We start from the raw sequence: 23,684 nt of genomic DNA, 5'->3' as shown, positions 1-23,684 counted from the left end.
CCAGCAGCAATTAAGGCAACGTGTGTCTCTCTTAGACATGGAAGTTTTTTTTCAGTTTAATTGGGTCAATTTAGATGACCTGCCCCACTGTGAACTAGTAACCATTGCCAGGGCAATACTGAGCCAGGCTTAATCCTGTGTTCTTGTATCATTCATCTGCCAGGAAGGATGAGTTTATCATGTTTGGCTTAGACCACTTAGGACCAACTTCTAGAATGGGGGAGATGGAGTTCCCTGGGCCATATGTGGGTGGAATAGATACCAGATACCAGGGTCCTATTTTGAAGGAAGGCCAGTGGGAACTGATGCTGGGTAAGCTACCAACAGTGTCACTATAATCAGTGAACGTGATTTTTTTTTTTTATTGAGTTATTGATAGGTTACAATCTTGTGAAATTTCAGTTGTACATTAATGTTTGTCATTCGTGTTGTAGGTGCACCACTTCACCCTTTGTGCCCACCCCCACCCCACCTTTCCCCTGGTTTCCACTAAACTGTTCTTAGTCCATAATTTTAAATTCCTCATATGAGTGGAGTCATACACAGATTATCTTTCTCTCGCTGGCTTATTTCACTTAACATAATTCTCTCAAGGTCCATCCATGTTATTGCAAATGGAATGATTTTGTTCTGTTTTGCAGCTGAGTAGTATTCCATTGTATATATGTACCACATCTTCTTTATCCATTCGAGTGAACGTGATTTTCTGAGTGTAGGCTATTTGTGGTCTTATTTCTGTTGGGAACTGGCCCAACTGGTGGGACAAAAACTATTGAGCTACTTTGCCTAAGTGGTGGTTAGAAGGTGTAAGAACTACTATGCATACAATAGTGTGGACTTTAATTCATTCATACTTACTTTGCAACTGATATGCATTGGAGATGGAAGGGTCAAAGACAGACATGGTCTCCCTCCTGTTAGGGAGCTTATATTCTAATTGGAGAGGACGAAAAATAAGATAATAGATAAAATGATTACCTATTAAATCATATATTGGACAAGGTACTTGAATCTAGAATAGAGAATTTTTACAACTCAATAGTAAATAATGGCAAAGGATCTAAATAGTCATTTCTCCAAAGAAGAATACAAATGGCCAATCAGCAAATGAAAAGATGTTCAACATCATTTGTCATCAGGGAACCACAAAGAGATATCGCTTCACACCCACTAGGATGGCTATAATCACAAGATGGATAATAACAAGTGTTGACAAGGATGTGGAGTAATTAGAATTCTCATACCCTGTTGGTGGGAATGTAAAGTGGTGTAGCCACTTTGGAAAATCATCTGGAAGTTCCTCAAAAGGTTAAACATAGTTACCATATGACCCATAATTCCATCCCTAGTATATACTCAAAAGAAGTGAAACCATATGTACACAAATGGTCATAGCAGCATTATTCATAATTGCCAAAAAAGTAGAAACAACCCAAATGTCTGCCCATCGACTGATGAATGAAGAAATTAAATGTGGTATATCCATGCAATGGAATATTATTTGACAATGAAAAGAAATGGAATATTGATACATGCTACAACCTCGACGGATCTAGAAAACATTATGCTAAGTGAAAGAAGCCAGTCACAAAAGACTACATACTGTATGATTCCATTAACATGAAATTCCTACAATAGGCAAATCTAAAGAGACAGAATGTGGATTAGTGGTTGTCTAGGGCTTGGGGAAGGAGTGATGATGAGGGGATTGGGGGATGTTGATTAGAGGGTATAGGGTATATTTTTGGATTGATTGTGGTGATGGTTGAAATCCTCTGTGAATATACTAAAAACCATTGAGTTGTACACTTTTAGCGGGTGAATTGTATGGTATGTGAATTATATCTCAGTAAAGCTGTTTAAAAAAAAGGAAAATAATTGCAAATTATGACAACTAGCCTAAAGTTAAAAAATAAAATAAAAGCGTATGGGGTTAAGATTGAGGACAAGTGGGACACCATTTTGGTGTTAGCTGAGGAAGTGCTTTCTGTGAAGGAGAGGCTGAAAAGTTTGGGAAAAGGCTAGCGATGAAATGAGTGAGGCAAGGGGTTTGAGCCAGGTCATCAAGTTGTCATCTATAACCAATATTTTAGTAGAAAAATTGCACCAAGCTTCTCTTTAGAGCTTTTATGTAGCTATATATGAAGAAAGCATTTGGGGTTAGTCACAAGGGAAATAAGAGAGTTTCAATCCTCAAGCAGATTTGTGATTTGGGAAGAGATAATTAATTACACATAACTCAAGGGAAGAAGCAAATATGACGACAGCTATAAATAGCTAGTCTCAAGGTTCCAAGTCAGAATATCTGTGTCACAGTCCTACTTTTTGAATCTCATTTTTGGGTGAGAGAAAGTGGGCCTGGAAGATTTAGAGGCTGTGATTAGCCTTTCCATCTCAGGTTCATCATGAGTTTAAAAATAGACTTTGGAGGTTGAATGTGGAAATTAACTGCTAGTTAGAACATCACTGAAAATCCACGCAGTTGGTGGAGGACATTTTCCTAAGCTGATATGTCTGTATTGCTCTGCTGCCCAAAGACAATTTCTTGTTTTTCCAGGTGAACCCTAGCCTGATCCACCAACTTGAGCAGAACGACTTAAGTTTTGTAGGTCAGGATGTCGATGGGGAGAGGATGGAAATCATTGAACTGGCGAGTAAGTGGGCTCTTCATTTCTGGAAATTTTCGTGATGAGTTAACGTCATTTTGTCGACTGTAGACATACAAAGATATAACTTGAGACTCATTTTGTTTGTTCTCTTTATTTTCCTCTCTCCTTTGAAATAAATATGCAGCTAAATATAAATAATATGCACTAAATATACAGTGCAAGAAAAAACAGACCGCTTATAATCCTAACCATTTTGCGGTCTGTTAGTGTGAACCTACCATAAAATGCTATATTGTTCTGAGCCTCCCAGTCCTCCCGGTAGGATGTTTCTTAACCATCCCGTTCTGGGGCTTCTCTTCTTGCTAGCCCCTAGGCTAGGTGCTCTGGGAAAGGCAGGTGGCCCCCTGATGAGTAGCACCCTGCTTTCTCCCTCCTTTGAGGAAGAGTGGCCCAGTGCCCTCCTCACTACTGGTGACTGGTGTTGCGTGTGAGACCTGGCCCCTCATTCCATGGGGCATCTGCCTTTTCCTATTGCTCCTGCTCCGTTGTCAAGCCTGAGCCAGGCGTTAAACTTGTGGACACTAATTTCTGCACTTGGACAAGTTCTTAGTAAGACCAAACAGAGCACAAAGGGATCGGACTTCTGTTGAGGAAGGCCACCAAAGAAGTTGTTTGTGTCTGGGCTGGGACACCCGCAGAGCATAGGCACAAACCATACATCTATTATTGATGAGACGGAGGGCAGTGTTCTCATTCAGAGCTGCAAAGACACAGTAAGCCCAGGCTGCCAGCTGATTCCAGCTCTTTCTCTTGACATTCTAGCCCAGGGGTGGGCAAACAAAGGCCTGTGGGCCGAATTCAGTCTGCTGACCATTTTCGTACAGCTCATGAGCTAAGAATGACTTTTCCATTTTTTTTTAACATTTTATTTTTTTCCCCCTTTTTCTCCCCAAAGCCTCCCAGCACTTAATTGTGTGTTATTCATTGTGGGTCCTTCTAGTTGTGGCATGTGGGACGCTGCCTCAGCATGGCTTGATGAGCAGTGCCATGTCCGCACCCAGGATTCGAACCAATGAAACCCTGGGCCGCCTGCAGCGGAGCGCGCGAACCCAACCACTCGGCCACGGGGCCAGCCCCTGACTTTTCCATTTTTAAATGGTTAAAAAAATAAAGAAATTATAAGATTTGTGACACATGAAAATTATATGAAATTTTAGTGTCCATAAGTAGTTTTATTGGAGCACAATTACACTCCTTCATTTGTGTATTGTCTGTGGCTGCTTTTATGCTACAATGGCAATGAGTAGTAGTTGGGAAAGAGACCTTATGGCCCCCAAAGCCTAACATTATTTACTACTTGGCCCTTTGGAGAAATGTTTGCCAAGCCCTGTTCTAGACCCACACACACGCGCTTCATTTAACTAACTTGAACTCAACATTGTCAGGTGCCTGCTTGACTTGTTTGTCTATATGGATATTCTCCTAGCACTTCCAACTCAACTTATTTAAAACTAAATTTACATGATCTCCAAAGTGGTTCTTCCTCCTGACGGTTCCTGTTGTCATCCATCTCCTTGTCCAGGGTTTCTTGCCCTCACCACCACTGACATTTGGAGGGGGATCATTCTTTGTGGTGGGGGCTGTCCTGTGCACTGTAGGAGGTTTGGCAGCATCCCCGGTCTCTACCCACTTGATGCTAGTAGCACCCCCCACCCGAGTTGCAACACCCCAGAACATCTCCAGACATTGCCAAATGTCCCTGAGGGGCACATTTGCCCCTGGTTGGGAACCACTGTCCTAGACTATCAGCCTTGAAATTGGACTTATTTAGCTCTTCTTCCCCATCATACCCCCAACTCGTAATCAGTTGTCAAGTCCTGTAAATTCCGTCTCTGGAAAGATAGGCCAGCTTTGGGATTGCATTCCCATTCCTGTCACCCTGGTCCCCACGCATAGCGACTCCAACCCAGCCTAGTTCTCGAGCTCCTTTCTGCCTGCAGGCTCTCCCCTCTCCAGTTCCTGCTGACGATGACAGGGCTCTGATTGTACAGTCCATGTGACACTAATTTGTTGGATAAAGCACTCCCATTGAATGCTTAGTGTGTACAGGAAACTCTAAAAATGGTAGTATAATTTTCCAGCACCTGCCTTTTCAACCTGTATGCTTTAGGCTCCAGATAACCTGGACTACTTACTTTTCTAACTTTCCTACCTCTTTTTTTCATCTTAGCCCATGTCTGTTCTCTACTTCAGATTCCCTTTCTCTGTCCTTTTCCCTTTCTGTCTCTAATCTGTTCAGGCACTTCAGGAGTCCTGAGCAGGGAGGAGAACTGAAGTTGGAAAAGGCTTCTTTGAATACAGTAACATGTTACCTGGATCCTGAAAGAAGGGAAGCAATGGACACTGAGTGTGCATTCACTAGTCCCTTGCTAGGGACTCCACGTGTCTTATGTAACTCACAAGGCAGGTGATATTATTCCAACTTTACAGAGGAGACTAGAGTGTAGAGAGGTTGAGTAACCCACCCAGGGCCATCCAGTTAGTCACCGGCAGGGCTGGAGCCAAGCCAGGTCATCACCTCCTTCTGCCACCACCCCTGTGGGATGTTATTGTTCCTATTGTTTCCACTGGACATTCCGCCTAAGATTATTAATCGTGCCTCAAGTTTTGAATTAGAATATGAAAATGTATTTCCTATAGTCTTTCTGATGGAAATGCTCATCATTTCGAATTTTTATAGTGTGGAGCACTGCTTGGTGTTGAAGTCTCAAGTCTTTCTGGCATGTGAGAGGGCAGAGAATTTCTTAAGCAGATTACTATCTGTTTACTTTGTTCAAGTACCGATTCTCTTCTAATTCTCCTGGCTCTCATTATTGTCAGCAAATACTTAGAAGCCTCTTTCATCTCAAGCACTTAGATTCCCATTGACACTTTCAAATTTCACGTGGGTTGTAAAGGAAATGAGAGCCCCTGTAAAACCTTGCGATTTTTAAAAGCTGACTGCAAGGGAATTCATTTTATTAAGGACAATTCCCCAGAAGATTTTGATCTTAGCTACCCCTTAGAAGCATACCCACAAATCTCTACGTTGCTAAAGGAGTTCTAAAAGGAACAACAAAACTTGAGATTAGTATAACGCCAGAATTTGGTTCAAAGCAATTAAGAGCATTATTTCAAAGATACTTTGTCTGACTAATGGAATATCATCAAAATAAAAACATTTTAGTCTCTTTCCTCATATTGGCATAGGGAAGTTTTTTGATAAAGTGATTCGGAGCAATGGTCCATTATTCAAATATTCTGTCCCTGGCTATGACATGATCCATTGCTCAGCTTCTGTTTGTAGTGGTACAAAAGCACAATTACTGTCTGCTTCTTTCAAAGACATCCCTAGATGCTGTGCTGCGTAAGATTCATTGCATCCTAAATTTAAAGCTACATTACTTAGTTTCTTTTCTAAGTGTGGATGATATCTCTTCTTTTCTTGAGGGGATATGTTCCTGGGAGAAGGTGGCATTCCCTTCGTCAAGCTTTCATATCCGAGTGCCCCTCTAATTCAAGAAGGCTTCTTCCCAGATGTGATGTAGAGGATTTCTACACTGGGTTTTTCTGGACTCAGCTGTCCAATAGAGCATGCTGGCATGACAGAGCTATTCTGTCCTATTCAATATGGTAGCCACTAGCTATTTGTGGCTATTAAGCACTTGAAACATGCTCAATTAATTTGAAAGAATTTAAATAGCCACATGTGGCTAGGGGCTATCATTTGGTGTAGCAAAACTTTAAATGATAACCTTAGGAGAGTGGATATTTCTGTTCAGTCATCATTTCCTCCCTACTGTAGCATTAGCCTTGGGTCTCCAATGGTAAGTGATGGGGATTTGTGATTTTGAATTCCATACTTGATTTTTAGATCATTTGATAAAGCGTCTCATTGAAAGGTTTAAAGTTATATTTACTTCTCTCTATAAAACTTACATTTTGTCATCTTCAGATTGATATATATATCAATTAAAATGATTTCAAAATAGAGAATATGGCACATTGACTATGCTCTGTACTGTAGTAATTATGGGATTAGAGAGTTGCCCAATCTCTGAGTAGGAGTTGCTTCCTAATCTGGAAATAAACGTAGTTTTTGAGATTGGGAGAAGGAATGTGTAATCCTAGAAAATTTCTACCCAGATTTGGAAATGTTGTCCTTTTAGTTTTTAGCATTCCAAAACAGGAGATTACAGATACCAGGGAAAAGCTACTTTTCTGTTCCTATTAAATGTAGGAGAACTGGAATTGCTCATATAGGGGCTTCTTTCAACCCTCACTATGAAAATAGCTTAATTTTTCCTCCTGATAATCTAAGTAGTATGTGCTCATTGTAAAAGTTCACATGATGCAGAAAAGTGTAAGGAAAAAAAGAAAAATATCTTGAACTCTCACCACCGTGAGCCATAACCACCATTAATATGTTGAAAGGCCATCCTTTTATCACTCAAAGACTCTTCATCACAAAGGATAAGTTGGCATAGGCTGAAATATGTGTGCCGGTTCAGTTTCATGGTACTATCTAGGATTAATATCCAATTTAAAGCTGTGACTAGAAAAGCAGCTTACTTGCTGCATTCCCAAAGGTACCCTTCCCTTGGGAAAGGAGAAGACCTTGTGAGAAATGGCCTGAAGCCATCTAAGAGAAGAATGATCTCCTGTCAGCCTAAAGTGTGAGGGATACCAAGGACCTTCAAATTCTGGGAAAGCAGAATTCATCTTGCTTTTCAAAAATTTTTCCTTAACTTGGCTAACACCTTCCACAAATAAAATGCCCAATCTCTTAATAAGTGAGATGTGTTTTGCAATTTGAGATTCTGCTGCGGAGATGGATCATGAAAGTAACTGGCTATGATGATAACAAGTTAAGTAATCATCTTACCATTTAATGAGTTTTCTTATTCAAAGGTAAGAAGACCTTTCAAGCAGTTCTTATGTTTGTCTGCTTCAATTGCATCGTGATTGTTCTCATTTCAGATCATCCCTATTTTGTTGGTGTCCAATTCCATCCCGAGTTTTCTTCTAGGCCAATGAAGCCTTCCCCTCCATACCTGGGACTGTTACTTGCAGCAACTGGGAACCTGAATGCCTACTTGCAACAGGGATGCAAGCTGTCTTCCAGGTAATTAGCTTACTGCTCTTAGCAACAACCCAAGATGCAGTTATCAACATCTTAAGTTTCTCATAAAGTTTAATATCATTATAGGATTTTTTAAAGTGAAGAATGATTTTTTTCCCCTCTTAGCAAGCATAATTTTTTCTCTTAGTGAAAATGATTTAATCGTATCTACAACTGTAACATGTCAGCTTTCCAAATCATGCTGATGCTGGGCATTATTTTAGAAATTTTTGTCATTTTGGTAGTGAAAAATGGGATTTTCTTTTGTTGACTCTTTGATTAGTAAATATATATGAATATTTTATATGTTTATTGGCTCTTTGTTTTATGAATAGCCTGTGCATATCCTTTGCCCTATTTTTCCTTTTGCTATTATATCCTGTTTCTTAATGATTGGTAAGCTCTTTAGATATAAAGGACGTTAATCCTTTGTTAGATTGCAAATATTTTTTCAAAATGATTTTGTTTTTCTTCTGAGTTGTTAATGGTAGGTTTTATTTTCCCTAAAGAGTTTAAAATAAGGACTTTATGTAGTCCTTGTTTATGTATTTTTTAAATTTATGTAGTCTTTCATAAATATATATATCTTTTATGGACAGTCCATAAATCTATCTTTTATGGATTCTGCCTTTAGTATCATGCCTAAAGTCTTTCCCTATCAAAAGATGATAGAAATAATAACCCATTTGTTTTCCACTAGCACTTTTATGGTTTCAATTTCATAGTTGAAATCTGTACTCTATATGGGCTTTATTGTTGGTGTAGTGTGTGAGGTAGGGATCTGGCTCTCCCTCACCCCATTTGTTAGTAAGTTGAGTAATTTTGATTTGTTCCAGGGATTTCTATTTTGTTCCATTGATGATTTCCTCTCTTATTTCTGAACCCTTATCACCCTTTTCATTATCATAGCATTATGGTAAATCAAGTCCTTATCTACCCAATCCCATTATTATTTAACACTTTAAAAAATGTATTTTGCTGTTCTAGATGAATTATACAATGATTTTTTAAAAATCAAGTTCGAATAAAAAATCCCTGAGGGATTTTCATTAAATATTTTTTACATTTAAATACTAGTTTGGGGAGAATTTATATCTTTACTTCTTCTCATCCAAGAATAGTGTGTGTAATAACTTTAAAAGTGGGAGGAACCAGCCAGAATCATGGACATAGGTAGGGGTTATTACCACAATAACTAGATATATGTTGTTTAGAAGATTACCATGATGGACGCTCATCCTAGCAGATAACTCTTGCGATATTGCAATTAAGGACTGCCAGGATCAGTACATGGTGTGTTTGTGTATGCTTGTGTTAACAAGCCTGCTTGTTTGCAACATTACTTGCTAGGAGAAGCTCAAGGCTTTCTAGCATTTCCTTTAATCTTGCGTACATATGGGAATAGCTTTACATATTTTGCATGTCGGGCGTCTTACTGAATTAATGATCACTCCTTGCATTCTTGAACCAGTGCACTGGTTTTCACACTGTGCCTTGCGGAGCTGAGCTTCCTGAGGAGCGGGCTGGAGGGGCTCCAGGCTCTTCCCTGCTTCACCTGAGCAGCTCCAACACTTCTGGCTCATGTGGGGTGATTCTGCATGAGGTTTCCTATGAAAATGAGCTTCCTGTGTTCTGAGGCTACATGGCTTACACAGCAGATGGGAAATTCTAGTGTGGTCCCATGTTGGATGTGTGCTGTGACCCTTCTCAGCCACTTTATCGTCTCCATTATTTCAGGTGTTCACACATGAAAGGAGGGTGACAGTGGAGCAAGTTAGATGGCTGGGAGAAATAACTCATGCATAATAATTCACGCCTAACTATCTGGTTGTTTGCAAGCATCAACTAATATACAGATGGTGTCTGGTTTATGTGGCCTGCCCACCTCTGTGCTGAATGGCCTGCTGATTCCTGCATGGGGCTGGTAGTCTCTGGGTAAAGCTCACAGGTAGTTTCTGAGAAAAGTGACTGCTTGCTAGTGACTCCTGAGCAAGACACAGTGTGTCTTGGAGAGAAGGAAAGACCTTTTAACAAAACTCTGATGTTGGTATTGGAATTGCAGCTGACTAGCAGGCTTCCGCTGTGGTCAAAGAATTCCTATGTATTCCTTAAGAGCAACCAGCATCTTATTCATCTTTATCTCCCCAGCTCCCTAGCACGCGGGGCTTGTTTATTACCCATTAAAGTAATAAATGTAGGTAGCATGGGAGGATGGACATAGTTTAGTTTAATCTTGACACCTTGTAGCGGGTTTTCCAACTAAGAATGGTGACCCTGTATTAATCTGGTGACAGACACTAGGATTCCAGAGGAACCTTGCATTTCACCTCCTCCCTGCCTGGCTTCATGGCGTTAGTGAGCACTGAAAAGCAAAGCATGACTGCTTTGATGGCCGGGCTCTAATGTGGGCTGAGTTGGGACCGTATTTCTGTCAAACAAGATTACTATCTGCAATCAACCCTAAACAAATGTGACAAGGAATATGAACACTAGAATAATGACTTCCTCTCCCAGAAATTGGCTGGTGATAGTTAACTGTATGGCACATGTGCAGCTGATGTCTTTAAAGCCCAGAATGTAAAAAATCCTTGGCCTTGAGCAAGTGCACCTGAGCTGTAACCCCTGCATTCTGCCCTGTGGAGAACATTTATCTTTTAGTGCCTGGGAAGTTGCAGTAAGAATATTATTTTGGGATCTGGAGCTGATGAGTTAAATTCCTAGCTACCTCGCTCTCTACAGAATGGCAGGAGTTATGAAGACCAGTTCCACCGGGTTTTAGACTTGTGGTCAGTTCAAGATGCACAATAGATTTAGGATAGTATTTTTTAGGCTTTTATAAGCTACTCAAAAGTACTTGCAAAATCAAACTAAGAGTCTTGGTTTTGGAGGTCCCCCAAGATCACCTACACGTATTCAATGATTCACTAAAAGAAATCAGAATATAGTTGTACCCACGGCTAAAATTTATCACAGTGACAGAGTAAGCATACACAGCTGGATTGGTAAGGGGAAGAGGGATAAGAGGAGTCTGGTGAAATCTATTTGCAGGTTTCCTATGCTCCGTCTCTCCTGTGAGAAGTCACACGGAGCTCACCCTCCCTCCAGCAGTGAAAACGCAGCAACACGTCTGTGATGTGTATGCCTAGAGAAGCCCATTGGAGACTCAGAATTTAGGGTTTTTATTGGGGGCTGGTCACATAGGCATTCTCTACCTAGCAACCATCCAAATTCCAGACTCCCAGGAGGAAAGCAAGTGTTCGTTATAAATCACATTGTGTGTACAAACAGCCTAGGCCCAGCAAAATGACCTTATCAGTTAGTAATGGAGAAAACGTTCTGAAAGCCAAGTTCCCTGCCAGCAGCCCCTTCCAAAGATAGCAGGCCTGCTGTGTTAACTCTTTTGCACGAGTCTAATAAACCATTTTTTAGAATAAATAAATATAATTATGGCCCATTAAATAAATCTTTGTAATTCTTTGCTGATATCTCTCCCCTGGTATCTAAAGATAATTTGTCCCATGTATAAAAGTCAACCACAAATTTGCATGGTCTTGCTGGCATATAATGGAATGAGACTGCTTCGTGTAATTGTGAGAAAAAAATTTTGAGACTTATTCTAAATAGAATATACAAAGGTGCTTGTAATTGTGACAAAGCACATGATCTCTGTCCAGACTTCCATTTTTAAGCACCTGGAAACAGAAGAGGGCTCAAAGTCTAAAGTTCCTAAGCTGTTTTTCAGCACGTGCATCTCCATGACTGCCTTCAAGGCTTGTAGGTGCGCTCACTATATACCAAGTTTAGGAGTAATTTCCAGTCTTTATGATGCTGGCATTCATCATGCCCATTTGTCAGGTCAGAGTAAAACTCTCTTGCTTAGACAGTACTCAGTTCTCTGTTGGAAAGCAAGAACTTACATGGGGTTCAGTCAGCAGGGAAACATGTTTTTAAAGTATAGAACTGGAATCTTAAGACATTTGAGCAGCGTTTTATCCTAGCTTTTAGGTTCTTGGATTCCACGTCTCCACCCAATCTCTATCTCTTGTGCAGAAAAATCATCTTTTTGTGGCAAAACAGGAGGCAGGCTGGTACAGAAACAACAAGAGGGAAGTTACTGGGTGATTCACTGTTTTTGCTGGACTGTTTCAGACCAAATTCAAAAGTTGAAACTACTTTATAATCAGAGGGTCCTTACAGGAAAAACATACCCGGAGCCGTTTCCTTCCATTTCCTGATCCCTTTAGAGCTCCTAGGACATAAGTCCATTCTCTCCTTCGCGCTTACTCTTCCCCCTCCCTTTTTATTTTTGAATCCTGGCAGCAGTCAGGGAGAGAAAGCGCCCATTCATTCACCGTCGTCTTTGGTCTTTCTTCGGCAACTATTGGTGTTTTCCTTTTAAGTGACATCCTGGGCTTCCAGCCTGGGAAGATTTTGTTTTCTGTTGACTTCTAGATGCAGCATTTTAGAAAATTGGGAAAATACAAAAAAAGGACCCATAAATTCTCCAGCCTAACGCAGTCACCGTGCTCATATTTGAGTATTTCCTTCGTCTTTATTCTGTATCCATATATGACACTTTTCATGGTTGTAATTATAATAGTGAGTGTGTCTGTGTATATATGTATTTTTTTCTCCAACTCTTTTATTTTGGAAACTTTCAAGCCTACAGAAAAGATGAAAGAATAGTACAGTGAATTTTTGTATACCTTTCACCTAGATTCATCCATTGTTTCCATTTTATCACATTTGCTTCTCTCTCTGTATAAACTTATTTCTGAACCACATATAAGTAAGTTGCAAAACATCATAGCACTTCACCCCTAAATGCTTCATCACCCGTTTCCTATATCATTATCACACCTTAAGAAAATTAAGGTTAATTTAATGATATCATTTAATATCCAGTCCGTATTTAAATTTATCCCCAAATGTCTTTTTAGCTTTTTTTAAAATAAAAAATGTAGTCAATGATCCATTCAAGGTTCATTTGGTTGTGGTTCCTTAGTTTCTTTTAATCTGGATAAATCACCCTGTCTTTTTTAGTTTTTCATAACATTGATTTTTACAGAGTCCAGGCCAGTTGTCTTGTAGAAATGACCAGAATCTGAACTCATCTGATTGTTTTCTCATGATTAGAATCAGGTTAGAGATTTTTTGAAGAATAGTTCTTTGGGGCTGTGGTGCATTTTGTAAGTACACATAGGAGCCACATAGGCACCTCACATTCCCTTTTTTGTCCCGCTGTGGGTGATGCTGATTAAGTTAATCACCTGGTTAGGGTCGTGACTGTCTGAATATCTCTTGTAAAGGAATATTTTCTTCCATTTTTGTTTCTAAAATACCATTCCCCACTGAGATGAACTAGGGCTCCTGGAAGAAATGGTTGATTCCAGGACTGGGGCAGGGGAAGTAGAAGGTGAGCCTGGCACATATTGCTGGACTTCTAGGAAGGAAGAGCTAAAAAACCAGTGGGGAGGTTTTGTATAAAGTCAAAGAAGTCAGCTTGAAAGGGCTCCCGCCGGCCTCATTTTGGACAATTTGAACATCAAAAAGAATAATAACAGTATTGGATTATAACACATTTACATTTTTTAAAATTCCATAATGATACTAAGAAGCTTTTTTTAAAAAAGGTCAGTTAAAAATGTAGAAGCAACCCCTGATGTAATAACTGAGTCAAATGAGGATCATTAGCGGATGCCAAAACCACTGCGTGAAAGGTTGTGGGAAACAGGATATCCACATGTTCTTAAAGCATCACCACAGATTCTTTATTAATTACAAAGCCTGTCTTTTGAGCTTAACACCTCGTATGCATTTTTCCAAGTTGCATGATGCTCATAATATTTAATGGCTGCATACCCCAGCACTCACTCAATGCACTGCATGTATTAAAGCGTATTCTATCCCAACCACTCTGCTGGGCATGAGAGAATCAAGTGCTAGTTGATACGAACACATTCCCTGTCCTGGGGCTTCATCGGATAGTATAATGGTTCTCTACTTTTTGGGGCTGACAAATCACCTTCAGAGAATGTGATGAAAGCTCTGGACCCACTTCCTGGAAGACTGCACACACATACCAATTTGGTGTTGTTTCCTGGAGTTCACATCCTGAAGCCCCCCATCCAACGACCTTCTTCTAGGGGGCCTCAGATACAGACCCCCAGCTAAGAAACGACGGGGCCGTGTACAGCCCCAGCAATGTGGGAAATGCTGCCTTATAGCTTGTTCTCTCTTCGATGGCCGCAGCCCAGGGCTGCCCCCAGGTTCCCAGGGTTGTGCCTAATCCAGATAAACATCTTCCTGCCAGCCGTACCACCATCCACATCATCCGCACACCTGGCTGGACTCCTACGAGTAAGCTCAGATTCCTCCTCTCTCCCTCCATCTCTCACAGTCAGCACGTCCTGGAGATTCCTGGTGTTGGAGTCCACTCGCCTTCCCCATATCTTCTTCTGCACTGCAAGGAGTGTGGTCTGGGCCTTAGCACGAGACTCTGGAGGTGGGAGCTGCTGAGTTCAAACCTAGCTCTTTCTTTCCCAGCTGGCTGTGATCTCACTCTTCTGCGCATCAGTTTCTTTATAAAAAGGGGTTGGTACTAGTACCCACTTCACATGGTAGTAATGAAGATTCAGTTTTGTATTAAATGTAAAGTCCTTAGCACAGTGCCTGGTCTATGGTAGGAAGTTAAATGGGAATTATGATGATGCTGCTGCTGCTGTTATTATTATTAATTTGACCTGAGTTCCAGTCGCCTTCATCTCTTGCCTACTGCAAAGCCTCCTACCTGGTCTCTATGCCTCCAGCTTCCCTCCCTCAATCCATCTCTGCTGGCAGGGTAATCTTCCTACATTATTGTGGAGCTTAAAACTCTCAATGGCTTCCCTTGACTTACAGGATAAAATGCACACAAAGCCACACGGAACAGCTTGCAGTCCCCTGATCTCCCCAGAGGGTTTTAATGCCTTTGCCTCGGCTCACACCCCTCTCTTGGCTCTTGATACACACGCCTGAATTGCTTAGCAAGAGGGGAGTACTGATCTATATCCTGTTAGGATGCTAGTTCGCCGAATCATTACTGACGGTGGGCATCGGAGGTGGGAGTGGCCCCTCTATTGATTATAGAGTGTGCATTCCTCCCTCTAAGGCATACTTATGCCATTGAGTGGCTCTTTCTCTTTGACAAGGAGAGTAAAATACTCTTTTTCTCCTGCGTGAATCTGATGTTCATTTTCCAGCGCTGTTTTAAACTCACAATCACCTTGCTTATTTTTTTACCTTTGGGCTGTGTTGGGGAGGGGGAAAATCCCCTCTTGTGTTCTTATGAGTGGACTAATAATAAAATTGACACAAGACCAGATTAACAGGAGAAAAACCCGTTTTAATATGTGCACACAGGAGAATCATGAAAATGATGCTCGGAGAGTGAACAAAGCAGGCAGTATAGATATCTTTTACACAAAGAAATGATAAATTTGTGAGGAACAACAGGACAAAGAAACCTAGGTTTGAGGTACATAATTAGCGAGGAATTGACACAGAGCCCAGGCTTGAGGTAGTAAATTAGCAAGGTTTGTTTCTGCAGCCTTCTCGCCTGGAATCCCTCAGCTCTGGTGATAAGGACGCAGGGAGAGCGCCTTCCCCAGGGGAGAGGGATTTCCCGCTTTCAGAGGGAACAGAGAGAGGAGGGTCTGAATGCCCTGTTTGTTTCTCAAGTAACTTTAATTCAAAATAATCAATATGCTCTTCTGGGATATTTGGGGGTGGCCTGCCCTGGGCCGCAATAGCTGCATGGTTGATGCTGCCAGGAGCCATTCTTGCAATTTATGGTGCAAATATTTTATTTCACTGGGGACAGCGGGGATGAGTAGAGCGGGTGCTGTGGATTTAATTTCTGGGTCTGCCACTTACTGGGTAATCTTTTCCAAGCCCCACTCCTAAACCTCAGGACCTTCATCCTTTAGGGATGCTGTGAGGAACGTTGAGATGGTGCTTTGTAAACTTTAAGCTGATAGAAGAATACACTTTTCCCCCTTTATTACATTTCATGCAAAAATGAACTGGAAAAAACCAATTCTTTTTTGCTTTCTTATTAACAGTTCTTTTAAACATCTTTTAAAACAGCTCCCCCTCTGTGATTGTTTGACTCCAGCTCCATACCTTGAGACTTTTTCTGGTAAAGTACAGCTAGTAAACCACATTTGAATATATCTTCCCTAGAGGATTAAATGTTGGTCACAAGGTGCTCTTTATTGATCGTCGCGGTTCACTGCGGTGCTGATGACGTGGTTCCGGCCAGGAACAGAGTTAATAGTAATATAGATTATTGTGCTTTTAATGCCCTGCTGGGGTTGTAATTCTACTGTTTAGTATTCAATGCAAAATTCATTCAAAGCATACTAAATTTTTTCCCATTGCTCTTATATTTTACGGCTTCCAGGGGCCCTTTGAGAAGGAAGTAAGTACAGTGGTAAAAATGCTTTGGGGAAAACTGTGTGCATGGCAACCTGTTTTAAAACATGCTTTTTCCACATGAAATGGATTTTGACATAAAGTATTGTAGGAACTCGTGCATGCTGGGAATCCTAAGTATGCCGTTAAAAAAAAATTTAATTCCAACCACCTCTTTCTGTTAATGGAGAAGAAATGGTTTAACAGCTGTCCCTGGGGCAGCATAAAAGGTGGGCTATATGAGGCATTGCTGTACCCTTACCCTGGCGCCTTGGAATATATGTTTTCTTATATTGGGAATTTATTAGGAACTAGAAGTCTTTGACAAACAAACTTGACTATGATGAAAGGCGCCTTTTGTTTGTCAAAGAACCATGTGTAGACTGTTGCTGTCAAGTGTTGCAAGTCAAGCCAGGGTTGTAAGGAAAGCGATTCTCATGCGTTGCTGCTGCTGATTTGGGTTTTGTCTTGTAAGTAGTACAGTAAAAAATGTTTTTAAAGGATGCTTCCATTATTTGGGGGGCACATGCATGCACGAGAGAGATTTGCTGTGATTTTAATTAACTGTAGACATCCAGACCTTAAAAAAAACCCCTTTTTAGAAAGTAACAAGGAGGACTGTTGCATGGTGATGATGATTTGCTTTTTTAAATCATTATTCATTTGTTTTTAAATCAGTGCTATCCAGTAGAACTTTCTGCAGTGTAGAAATGTCCTATAAGATGCACCATCCAATATGACAGTCACCAACTACACATGGCTATTGAGCACTTGAAGTGTGGCTCCATGTGTTCGAATGAGGAATGAAATTTTCAATTTTGTTTGATTTTAATTGATTTAAATTTAGATAGCCACTGTGGCTTGTGGCTACCATACTGGACAGTGCAAGTTTAAAACTTTCCCCTCCTCAAATATAACAAGACACACATGAATGGGTCTGTATTCTGTGGCATTTCATAAAGTTTAACATGCAAGACCCTAATATCTAATAACTGTCCCCATAGAGAAACGTGTATGTCCACGTGCACACGTGTATGCATGCACATGTGTATGTGTGTGTGTACAGAAAAGATTATTTAAAAAGACAGGTTAGTCTTAAGATAGAGCTGAGATGTCTCAAATTAAGTGACGATATACCCAGATAAGTATACCTTATGACTTCTTTAAGTCTGTTCTGTGTGAAACAAAAATGAACCCTAAGTCATATGCGGCACAGAATAGCGTCCACATTTTCCTGAATGTGCAGGAGCCACTGCTGTTCTGCATGCAGATAATGATCCACATTTGAGTCTAGCAGCTGTTTTTTGCCGGCACACGAATGTCGTAAAATCAGCAAGTTTAGCAGCAATGTCTATTTTGATAATTCTGTTCCTGAGTGTCATGGTTTATTTAATTGTCCTACCACCAGCCCCTGACACATATGAAAGAAAATTAGTGAACTCAGTCATTTGCCTTGGAGGTGAGTAAACTCGGGCCAAACCTCACTTTGTTAGAGTCAGCCTGTGCCATTTTGATGTGTTGGCAGAATTTGAGGCAGATAGCCATCAGACAGGAAATGAGAGCCATTAGGTTAGAAATAGACCCACTCAAGTCAACTTGCTAATGGGGGTAAGGAATTTCTCCTGGTACAGGAAACAATTCTGAAAATCATGCACTTGGCGGTTTTCATGGCTTCTCTGTATAGTTCCATGACTTTTTGAGAGATACCATATTATGAATATGTAACTCCCCTAAATAGCAACAGCTTATATTTGTATATAGTTTTCAGAGCACATTTGTATATTCTCTTTCAGCCCTCATACCATTTTGGTGAGGTTGTAGGTATTATTACTGCTTTTTTCCTAGACTCTCAGGAGTCAAATGACCAGTCCAAAGGTACATGGCTGGTAAATAGTACAACCAGGAGTATGAGGGGGCAGATGTGGACCCATCCTACTCTTCCAGGGCTCCGAGGTGGGGAAGAAACCAGGTATAAAATCTGGATGCCTGAGGAAATGGAATGCCCTTGGCCCTTCGGGCCTTCTCACTTGTGGTATCAGGAGACATGCCCTGTGGGCCCTGTTGGCCCACTGCAGGGCAGCTTGGACTTGAGCTTGTGGCCTGGGTTAACCTTATGGGGATTCTGGCCCCACCTCGAATGGGCTTTGTGCCCCGTGAATCAGCTGAACACCCTGGACCTTCATTTCTTCTCAGATAGGGAGTTGACTACAACTTCCAAATCCTCTTTCGTTGCTAGTTCTATGATGGGAAATGTTGCGTGGAACCAGGAAGGATTCTGTATTTGTGTAGTGTAAGTGCATGAATAAGGATATATCAACTTTTGGGGGCGTTCTTTTTAAATATTCTTAAGTTATTCCTGTGTTTTCTTTATTGGAAACCCTTTTGTAACAGAAGTGATTTCACTGACTAGAATCTAACTAGGAGGTATCTTCTACTTGATTAGTTTTAAGGATATGTTGATTTATATGTTTATCTAACATGTCTTTTCTGCCAATTCTTACTCTTCTATCTCCGTACTCTAGCCCCCCGACCCCGGTATTTTGTCCAAAAGACAGGGAGGAGAATAAGGTTGTCTTTTATTATTTTGTTTACGTAATTAGTGATACTTAATATGTTTAGAGTAAATCTTGGTTTTCTAACTTGTCAGCATAGATTCCTCCAACTGTTCCCTCTCCTCCCTTAAAAAAAGGGGATTTTCACCTGTTATGGAATTCAGATTTCTATTGCTACAAGTCAGCAAAAACTTGGCCAAGGCTAGAGATGGATCAGGCATAAAGTACTTACTTGCTGGCAATGTTATCCCATAGATCAGTAGAACTCTGGAGTTCATCAACTTGCTGACTTATATGGAGTTGAGCAAGAGGAACCCTGAACTGAACACACAGCTCGGAGCAAAAGTACAAATGTAGGGCTGTCTCATGGAGAGGGTGTATTTCTAAGGGCACTCAACATGGTGACATCTATGTCAATAAGCGGTCCTGTTTTGAATACTAGATGTGACTCGAGGTAGTCAGAGCATCCCATAAAGTTTCCAATTTGAAAATAGCATAATTATTTCTCAAATCCTTGGATCTATGAGAATGTTTGTTGGAATGGAAAACTTTCATGCTGCTGACCTGTAAATTGTAGTGGAGATATGATCTGAAGCGGATAGGATTTCAAGGCGAGTTTAGAGAGTACATTAACATTTTTTATGTGCACTACTGGGTGTTTTCTGGGTCTTGAGCCAACACGCATGTCTTAGTTCTAATGACCACCAAGTTCAGTATCCCTGCGGAGTTTGCTGACTGTGGATCACCAGCTTCTCTATAATGGTGCTATCTAGGGAGCTGCTGTGGTCCTTAAACACAGAAGCAAAATCCAGCCTGCTGCTGAACAAAAAGGATAGTGTTTGACTAACGTAATCAGGGGCTATGCAGCTATTCTCGCTGTTCTCTAGTCCTTTCGTGTCGCTAAAGGAAACAGTTGTCGTCGGAAGGGTGAAAAATGAAAAAACTCTGAGTATCCAGGTACTCTTTTCTGCTATGTCATTGCACTTGACAACGAATTGAGATCGGCAGGAGTAGGACTAAGTGATGTTCAACCTCAGATGGACTGAGCTTTGGGCCCTAGTGTGACAAGAGTAGATTCACAGAAAATAAATGAATCCAGCAGGTCAGGCTTTCATTTCAACTTAATTTATTAACATAACACCTCTAGTAGAAAGCAAACAATAGGTAAGAGGGGCAGGAGCAATCTGCTTTCAAGGCTTTTGTCGAACTTTAGAAATGATCAGTGATCTTCAGAAAATTACAGATTTAATCTAAATTGAAATGCTTTTATACATTTTCTGAATAAGTTACTTTCAGTTTAACATTCAAAGCAAGTGGGGCCGGTCCCATGGCTGAGTGGTTAAGTTCACACGCTCCGCTTCGGCGGCCCAGGGTTTCGCCAGTTCGGATCCTGGGCACAGACATGGCACTGCTTGTCAGGTCATGCTGAGGCGGCATCCCATATGCCACAACTAGAAGGACCCACAACTGAAAAAATACAACTATGTACCGGGGGTCTTTGGGGAGAAAAAGGAAAAATTAAAAAAAAAATCTTTAAGATTGAAAGCAAGTGATCCACTCCTCTGACAAAAGAAGATGACCATTGGGTGTGGTTGGACTAACATCTTCCTATGGTAACTAGAAAGTGATAATAGAGTATCCCAGAGTCTTTTCTGTGAGTGGGGGTTAATTATGGAAAGTGTGCAGGATTGTAAATAGAATAATTATCCAGGGTTTTTTTACACCTTACTAAGTGAGTTCCTCTTTTCATCTAGTGATAGGTACAGTGATGCCAGTGATGACAGCTTTTCAGAGCCACGGATAGCTGAGTTGGAAATAAGCTGAAACCAATACATGACTTGGAATAACAGGGATTGCCTGAGAGGGTAAGGTGGACTCTTGAAGTTCTTGTTTATTTTACAGTCAAGCTGTCGTCTTGGGGTAGAAGCAAGCATTACAGGACCTGTCTCGCAGGATCCTGCTCCCCCCGGGCTGCTCCTGTTTGACTGGTATAGTTAGCAGGGTAGACTTGACGGCCGGTCACGCTTTTGGGAAACTGGAATGCACCTGAGAAGGCTGGCACTTAGCTGTTAGCATGGGAAAAATGGAAAGCACCTGAGGCCAGGAATAAATCTATAAGTGGCCCGATAAATGTATACCTGGAGGCTGTAATGGTTAGAGTTGTAATAGTCTAGGTCAGGGGTCAGCAAACTTTTTCCATAAAGGGCCAGATGGTAAATATTTTAGGCTTTGTGGGCCCTGCCATCTCTGTTGCAACTGCTCCACTCTGCCATTGTAGAAGGAAAGCAGTCATAGACAATACATAAAGAAATGGGCACGGTTGTGTCCCAATAAAACTTTATTTATAAAAATAGTTTGCTGACCCCTGGTCTAGGTCACTCATGGAAAAGCAGATTTCCTTGGATTTGTAGTATTTTCTTTCTTCGTAGGGAGATGCTGAGACTGGCTTGGCTTCCGAGGGCAGCTTATTTTCCCTGAGGCTCTATTAGGCTTTACTAGAGAGGAGAGCAGCCTGGATGGCTTTATCACATCCAAGCTCAGAGGCAGATACTGCCTGGGACAACCCTAGGGTTATAGTGGGCCCTGAGATGGATGAGCTGCTCTCTCGAGCAGGGACAGCAGCTTTTGGAAAATTTGTAAAGAGTTCATTGCTCCAGTGTGAGCTCTCTTCATATTTCACTGAGGGGCAGAATATTCGTGTTCACCAGGGAAAGCGTATCTGTGTCTAGGTTTGCCTCAAACATGGAGACCTTTAGGAGCAGACCAAAATGGTGCAAAGATTAGCTGGAGGTATTTGAAAGACTTACATTGCTCAGTTTCTGATGTCGCTGATGCTGATGTTCTTGGTTTTTTTAAGGATCTGAAGTCCTTGAAGCCAAGATGAAGGAAGTGTCTGAAGAAATCACCACACTCTTAATCACTGTCTTCTCCACCAAACGTGGGATTGTAAAGCCTCGAAGGGAAGCTAATAATACGTCCTTCCATGAACCAGAACCAAAGGGGTAGTTTCCCTTTTCCTCTAGAGGTGGCCTTCGCTTCTCACCAATTTCTGTAGCTGATTAAACTTTCCCAACACCCTCACTGGGGAGAAAACGTGTTCGTGTTTCGTCCTATGTATCGTGATGTGCAGGTGGTGAGCAAGGATCGGGGTAACTGAGCCTTCGCTGTGCCGTGTGGAAAGGGTGGCAGGGCACATGCGATAACTAATTTTGAGTCAAAAATGACTCATTCTGTTACCTGGAACTCAACCACAGATTTCTGTGCTCCCCAAGCTTATTTCAATTTCTCACCCTGTTTATTTCTAGTTAAAAGTAAAATTAAACAGGTCTAAGACTGGGGTTGGCAAATAAGGCCCTCACCTCAGGTACAGAATTTAAGGGGGCATAAAAAACTCAGGAATCAAGATCAGTAATATGTATATTTTTTAATTGAGGTGAAATTCACATAACATAGAATTAATCATTTTAAAGTGAACAATTCAGCAGCATTAGGTACATTCACAGTGCTGTGCAACCACCACCTTTATCTATTTCCAAAACATTTCCAGCACTCCAAAATAAATCCCCATACCTGTTGGCAGTCACTCCCCTTTCCTCCCTCCTCCCAGCCCCTGGAAACTGCTAATCTCCTTTCTATTTCTATGAATTTGCCTATTGTGGATATTTCATATAAGTGGAATCGTACAATATGTAGCCTTTTGTGTCTGGCTTCTTTCACTTAGTATAATGTTTTCAAGGTTCATCCTTGTTGTAGGATGTATCTGTACTTCATTCTTTTTTATGACTGAATAAAATTCCATTGTATGTATCTACCACAGTTTGTTTATTGCTCATCAGTCGATGGACGTTTGGGTTGTTTCCACCTTTCGGCTATTATGAATAATGCTGCTGTGTACATTCATGTGCAAATATTTGTTTGAATACCTGTTTTTAATTCTTTTGGGTTTATACCTAGGAGTGGAATCGCTGGGTCATATGGTAATTCTGTTTAACTTTTTAAGAAAGCATCAGTAATATTTTAATGCAGTATTTTAAAAAATTAATTAAAAAGTTCACAATGAACAAAATATTGTATTTTAATATAAAGACAGGATCCAGCCCTGCGCCTCCCTCACCTGCCCAGTCCTGGCCCTGTTATACAACATTCTCATCCAGTATGCTTCCTGACTTTGTAATTGCAGGCCCCTCCAGGACTAGTTTAAGTGACCCCACATCTTATCAATAGAGTGATTAAGAATTATCTTTCATGGGGCCAGCCCCGTGGCATAGTGGTTAAGTTTGCATGCTCTGCTTCCATGGCCCAGGGTTTGCCAGTTCGAATCCTGGGTGTGGACATGGCACCACTTGTCAAGCCATGCTGTGGGCGGCATCCCACATATAAAGTAGAGGAAGATGGGCACGGATGTTAGCTCAGGGCCAGTCTTCCTCAGCAAAATAGGAGGATTGGTGGTGGATGTTAGCTCAGGGCTAATCTTCCTCAAAAAAAAAAATTATCTTTCAGAAAACTGCAAAGTCACATAGCCAGAGCGTGTGCAAAAGAAATTGTGAGCTGAAACAACCTCAGAACCAAAGATCCTCCTTCCCATGGAACCTAAAGACAGGAGCATGACCAGAACTTGAAAGTCGGACTCTTATCAGAAGCGAAGGGGTCCCTCATTCAGGAAGATCCAGTGTTAAAATTCCTTCCCCACCCATCAAAAATGTTTAGAACCCCATCATAAATGTTTAGAACCCTGTCATAAATGTTTAAAACCTTATGTAAATACTTGAAGCCCACCAATCAAAGCCTGTCCTACCAACGTTTCCACATGCCAGCCTGTTCTCCCTCTCTTAAATTTCTCCTCAAATCCTGAATCTGGGAGACAGATCTGGGGGCACATGCCCCCTGTTTTCCTGCAGATCAATCTCG

At 41.1% G+C, this 23,684-nt stretch overlaps 1 protein-coding gene across 10 annotated transcripts in view; it reads left to right on the top strand.

The window, feature by feature from the left end:
* CTPS2 (CTP synthase 2) overlaps positions 1–22,587 on the top strand; it is an 89,574-nt gene extending 66,987 nt beyond the window's left edge. For all 10 annotated transcript variants that reach the window (XR_011535823.1, XR_011535825.1, XR_011535824.1 and 7 more), the window contains 4 exons: positions 2,558–2,654; positions 7,629–7,773; positions 20,531–20,641; positions 21,634–22,587. Coding sequence is in view for 7 of the 10 variants with exons in the window: in XM_070603780.1 (XP_070459881.1) it covers positions 2,558–2,654; positions 7,629–7,773; positions 20,531–20,600 (312 nt within the window). In the remaining 3 variants the exon portion in view is untranslated. The remainder of the gene's footprint in view (positions 1–2,557; positions 2,655–7,628; positions 7,774–20,530; positions 20,642–21,633) is intronic.
* The last annotated feature ends 1,097 nt before the right edge of the window (positions 22,588–23,684 follow it).

Source organism: Equus przewalskii, chromosome X, assembly GCF_037783145.1.
Source record: "Equus przewalskii isolate Varuska chromosome X, EquPr2, whole genome shotgun sequence".
Lineage (NCBI taxonomy): Eukaryota > Metazoa > Chordata > Mammalia > Perissodactyla > Equidae > Equus > Equus przewalskii.
The sequence above is the reverse complement of the archived record's forward strand: the minus strand, read 5'-3'. Positions and strand labels throughout refer to the sequence as shown.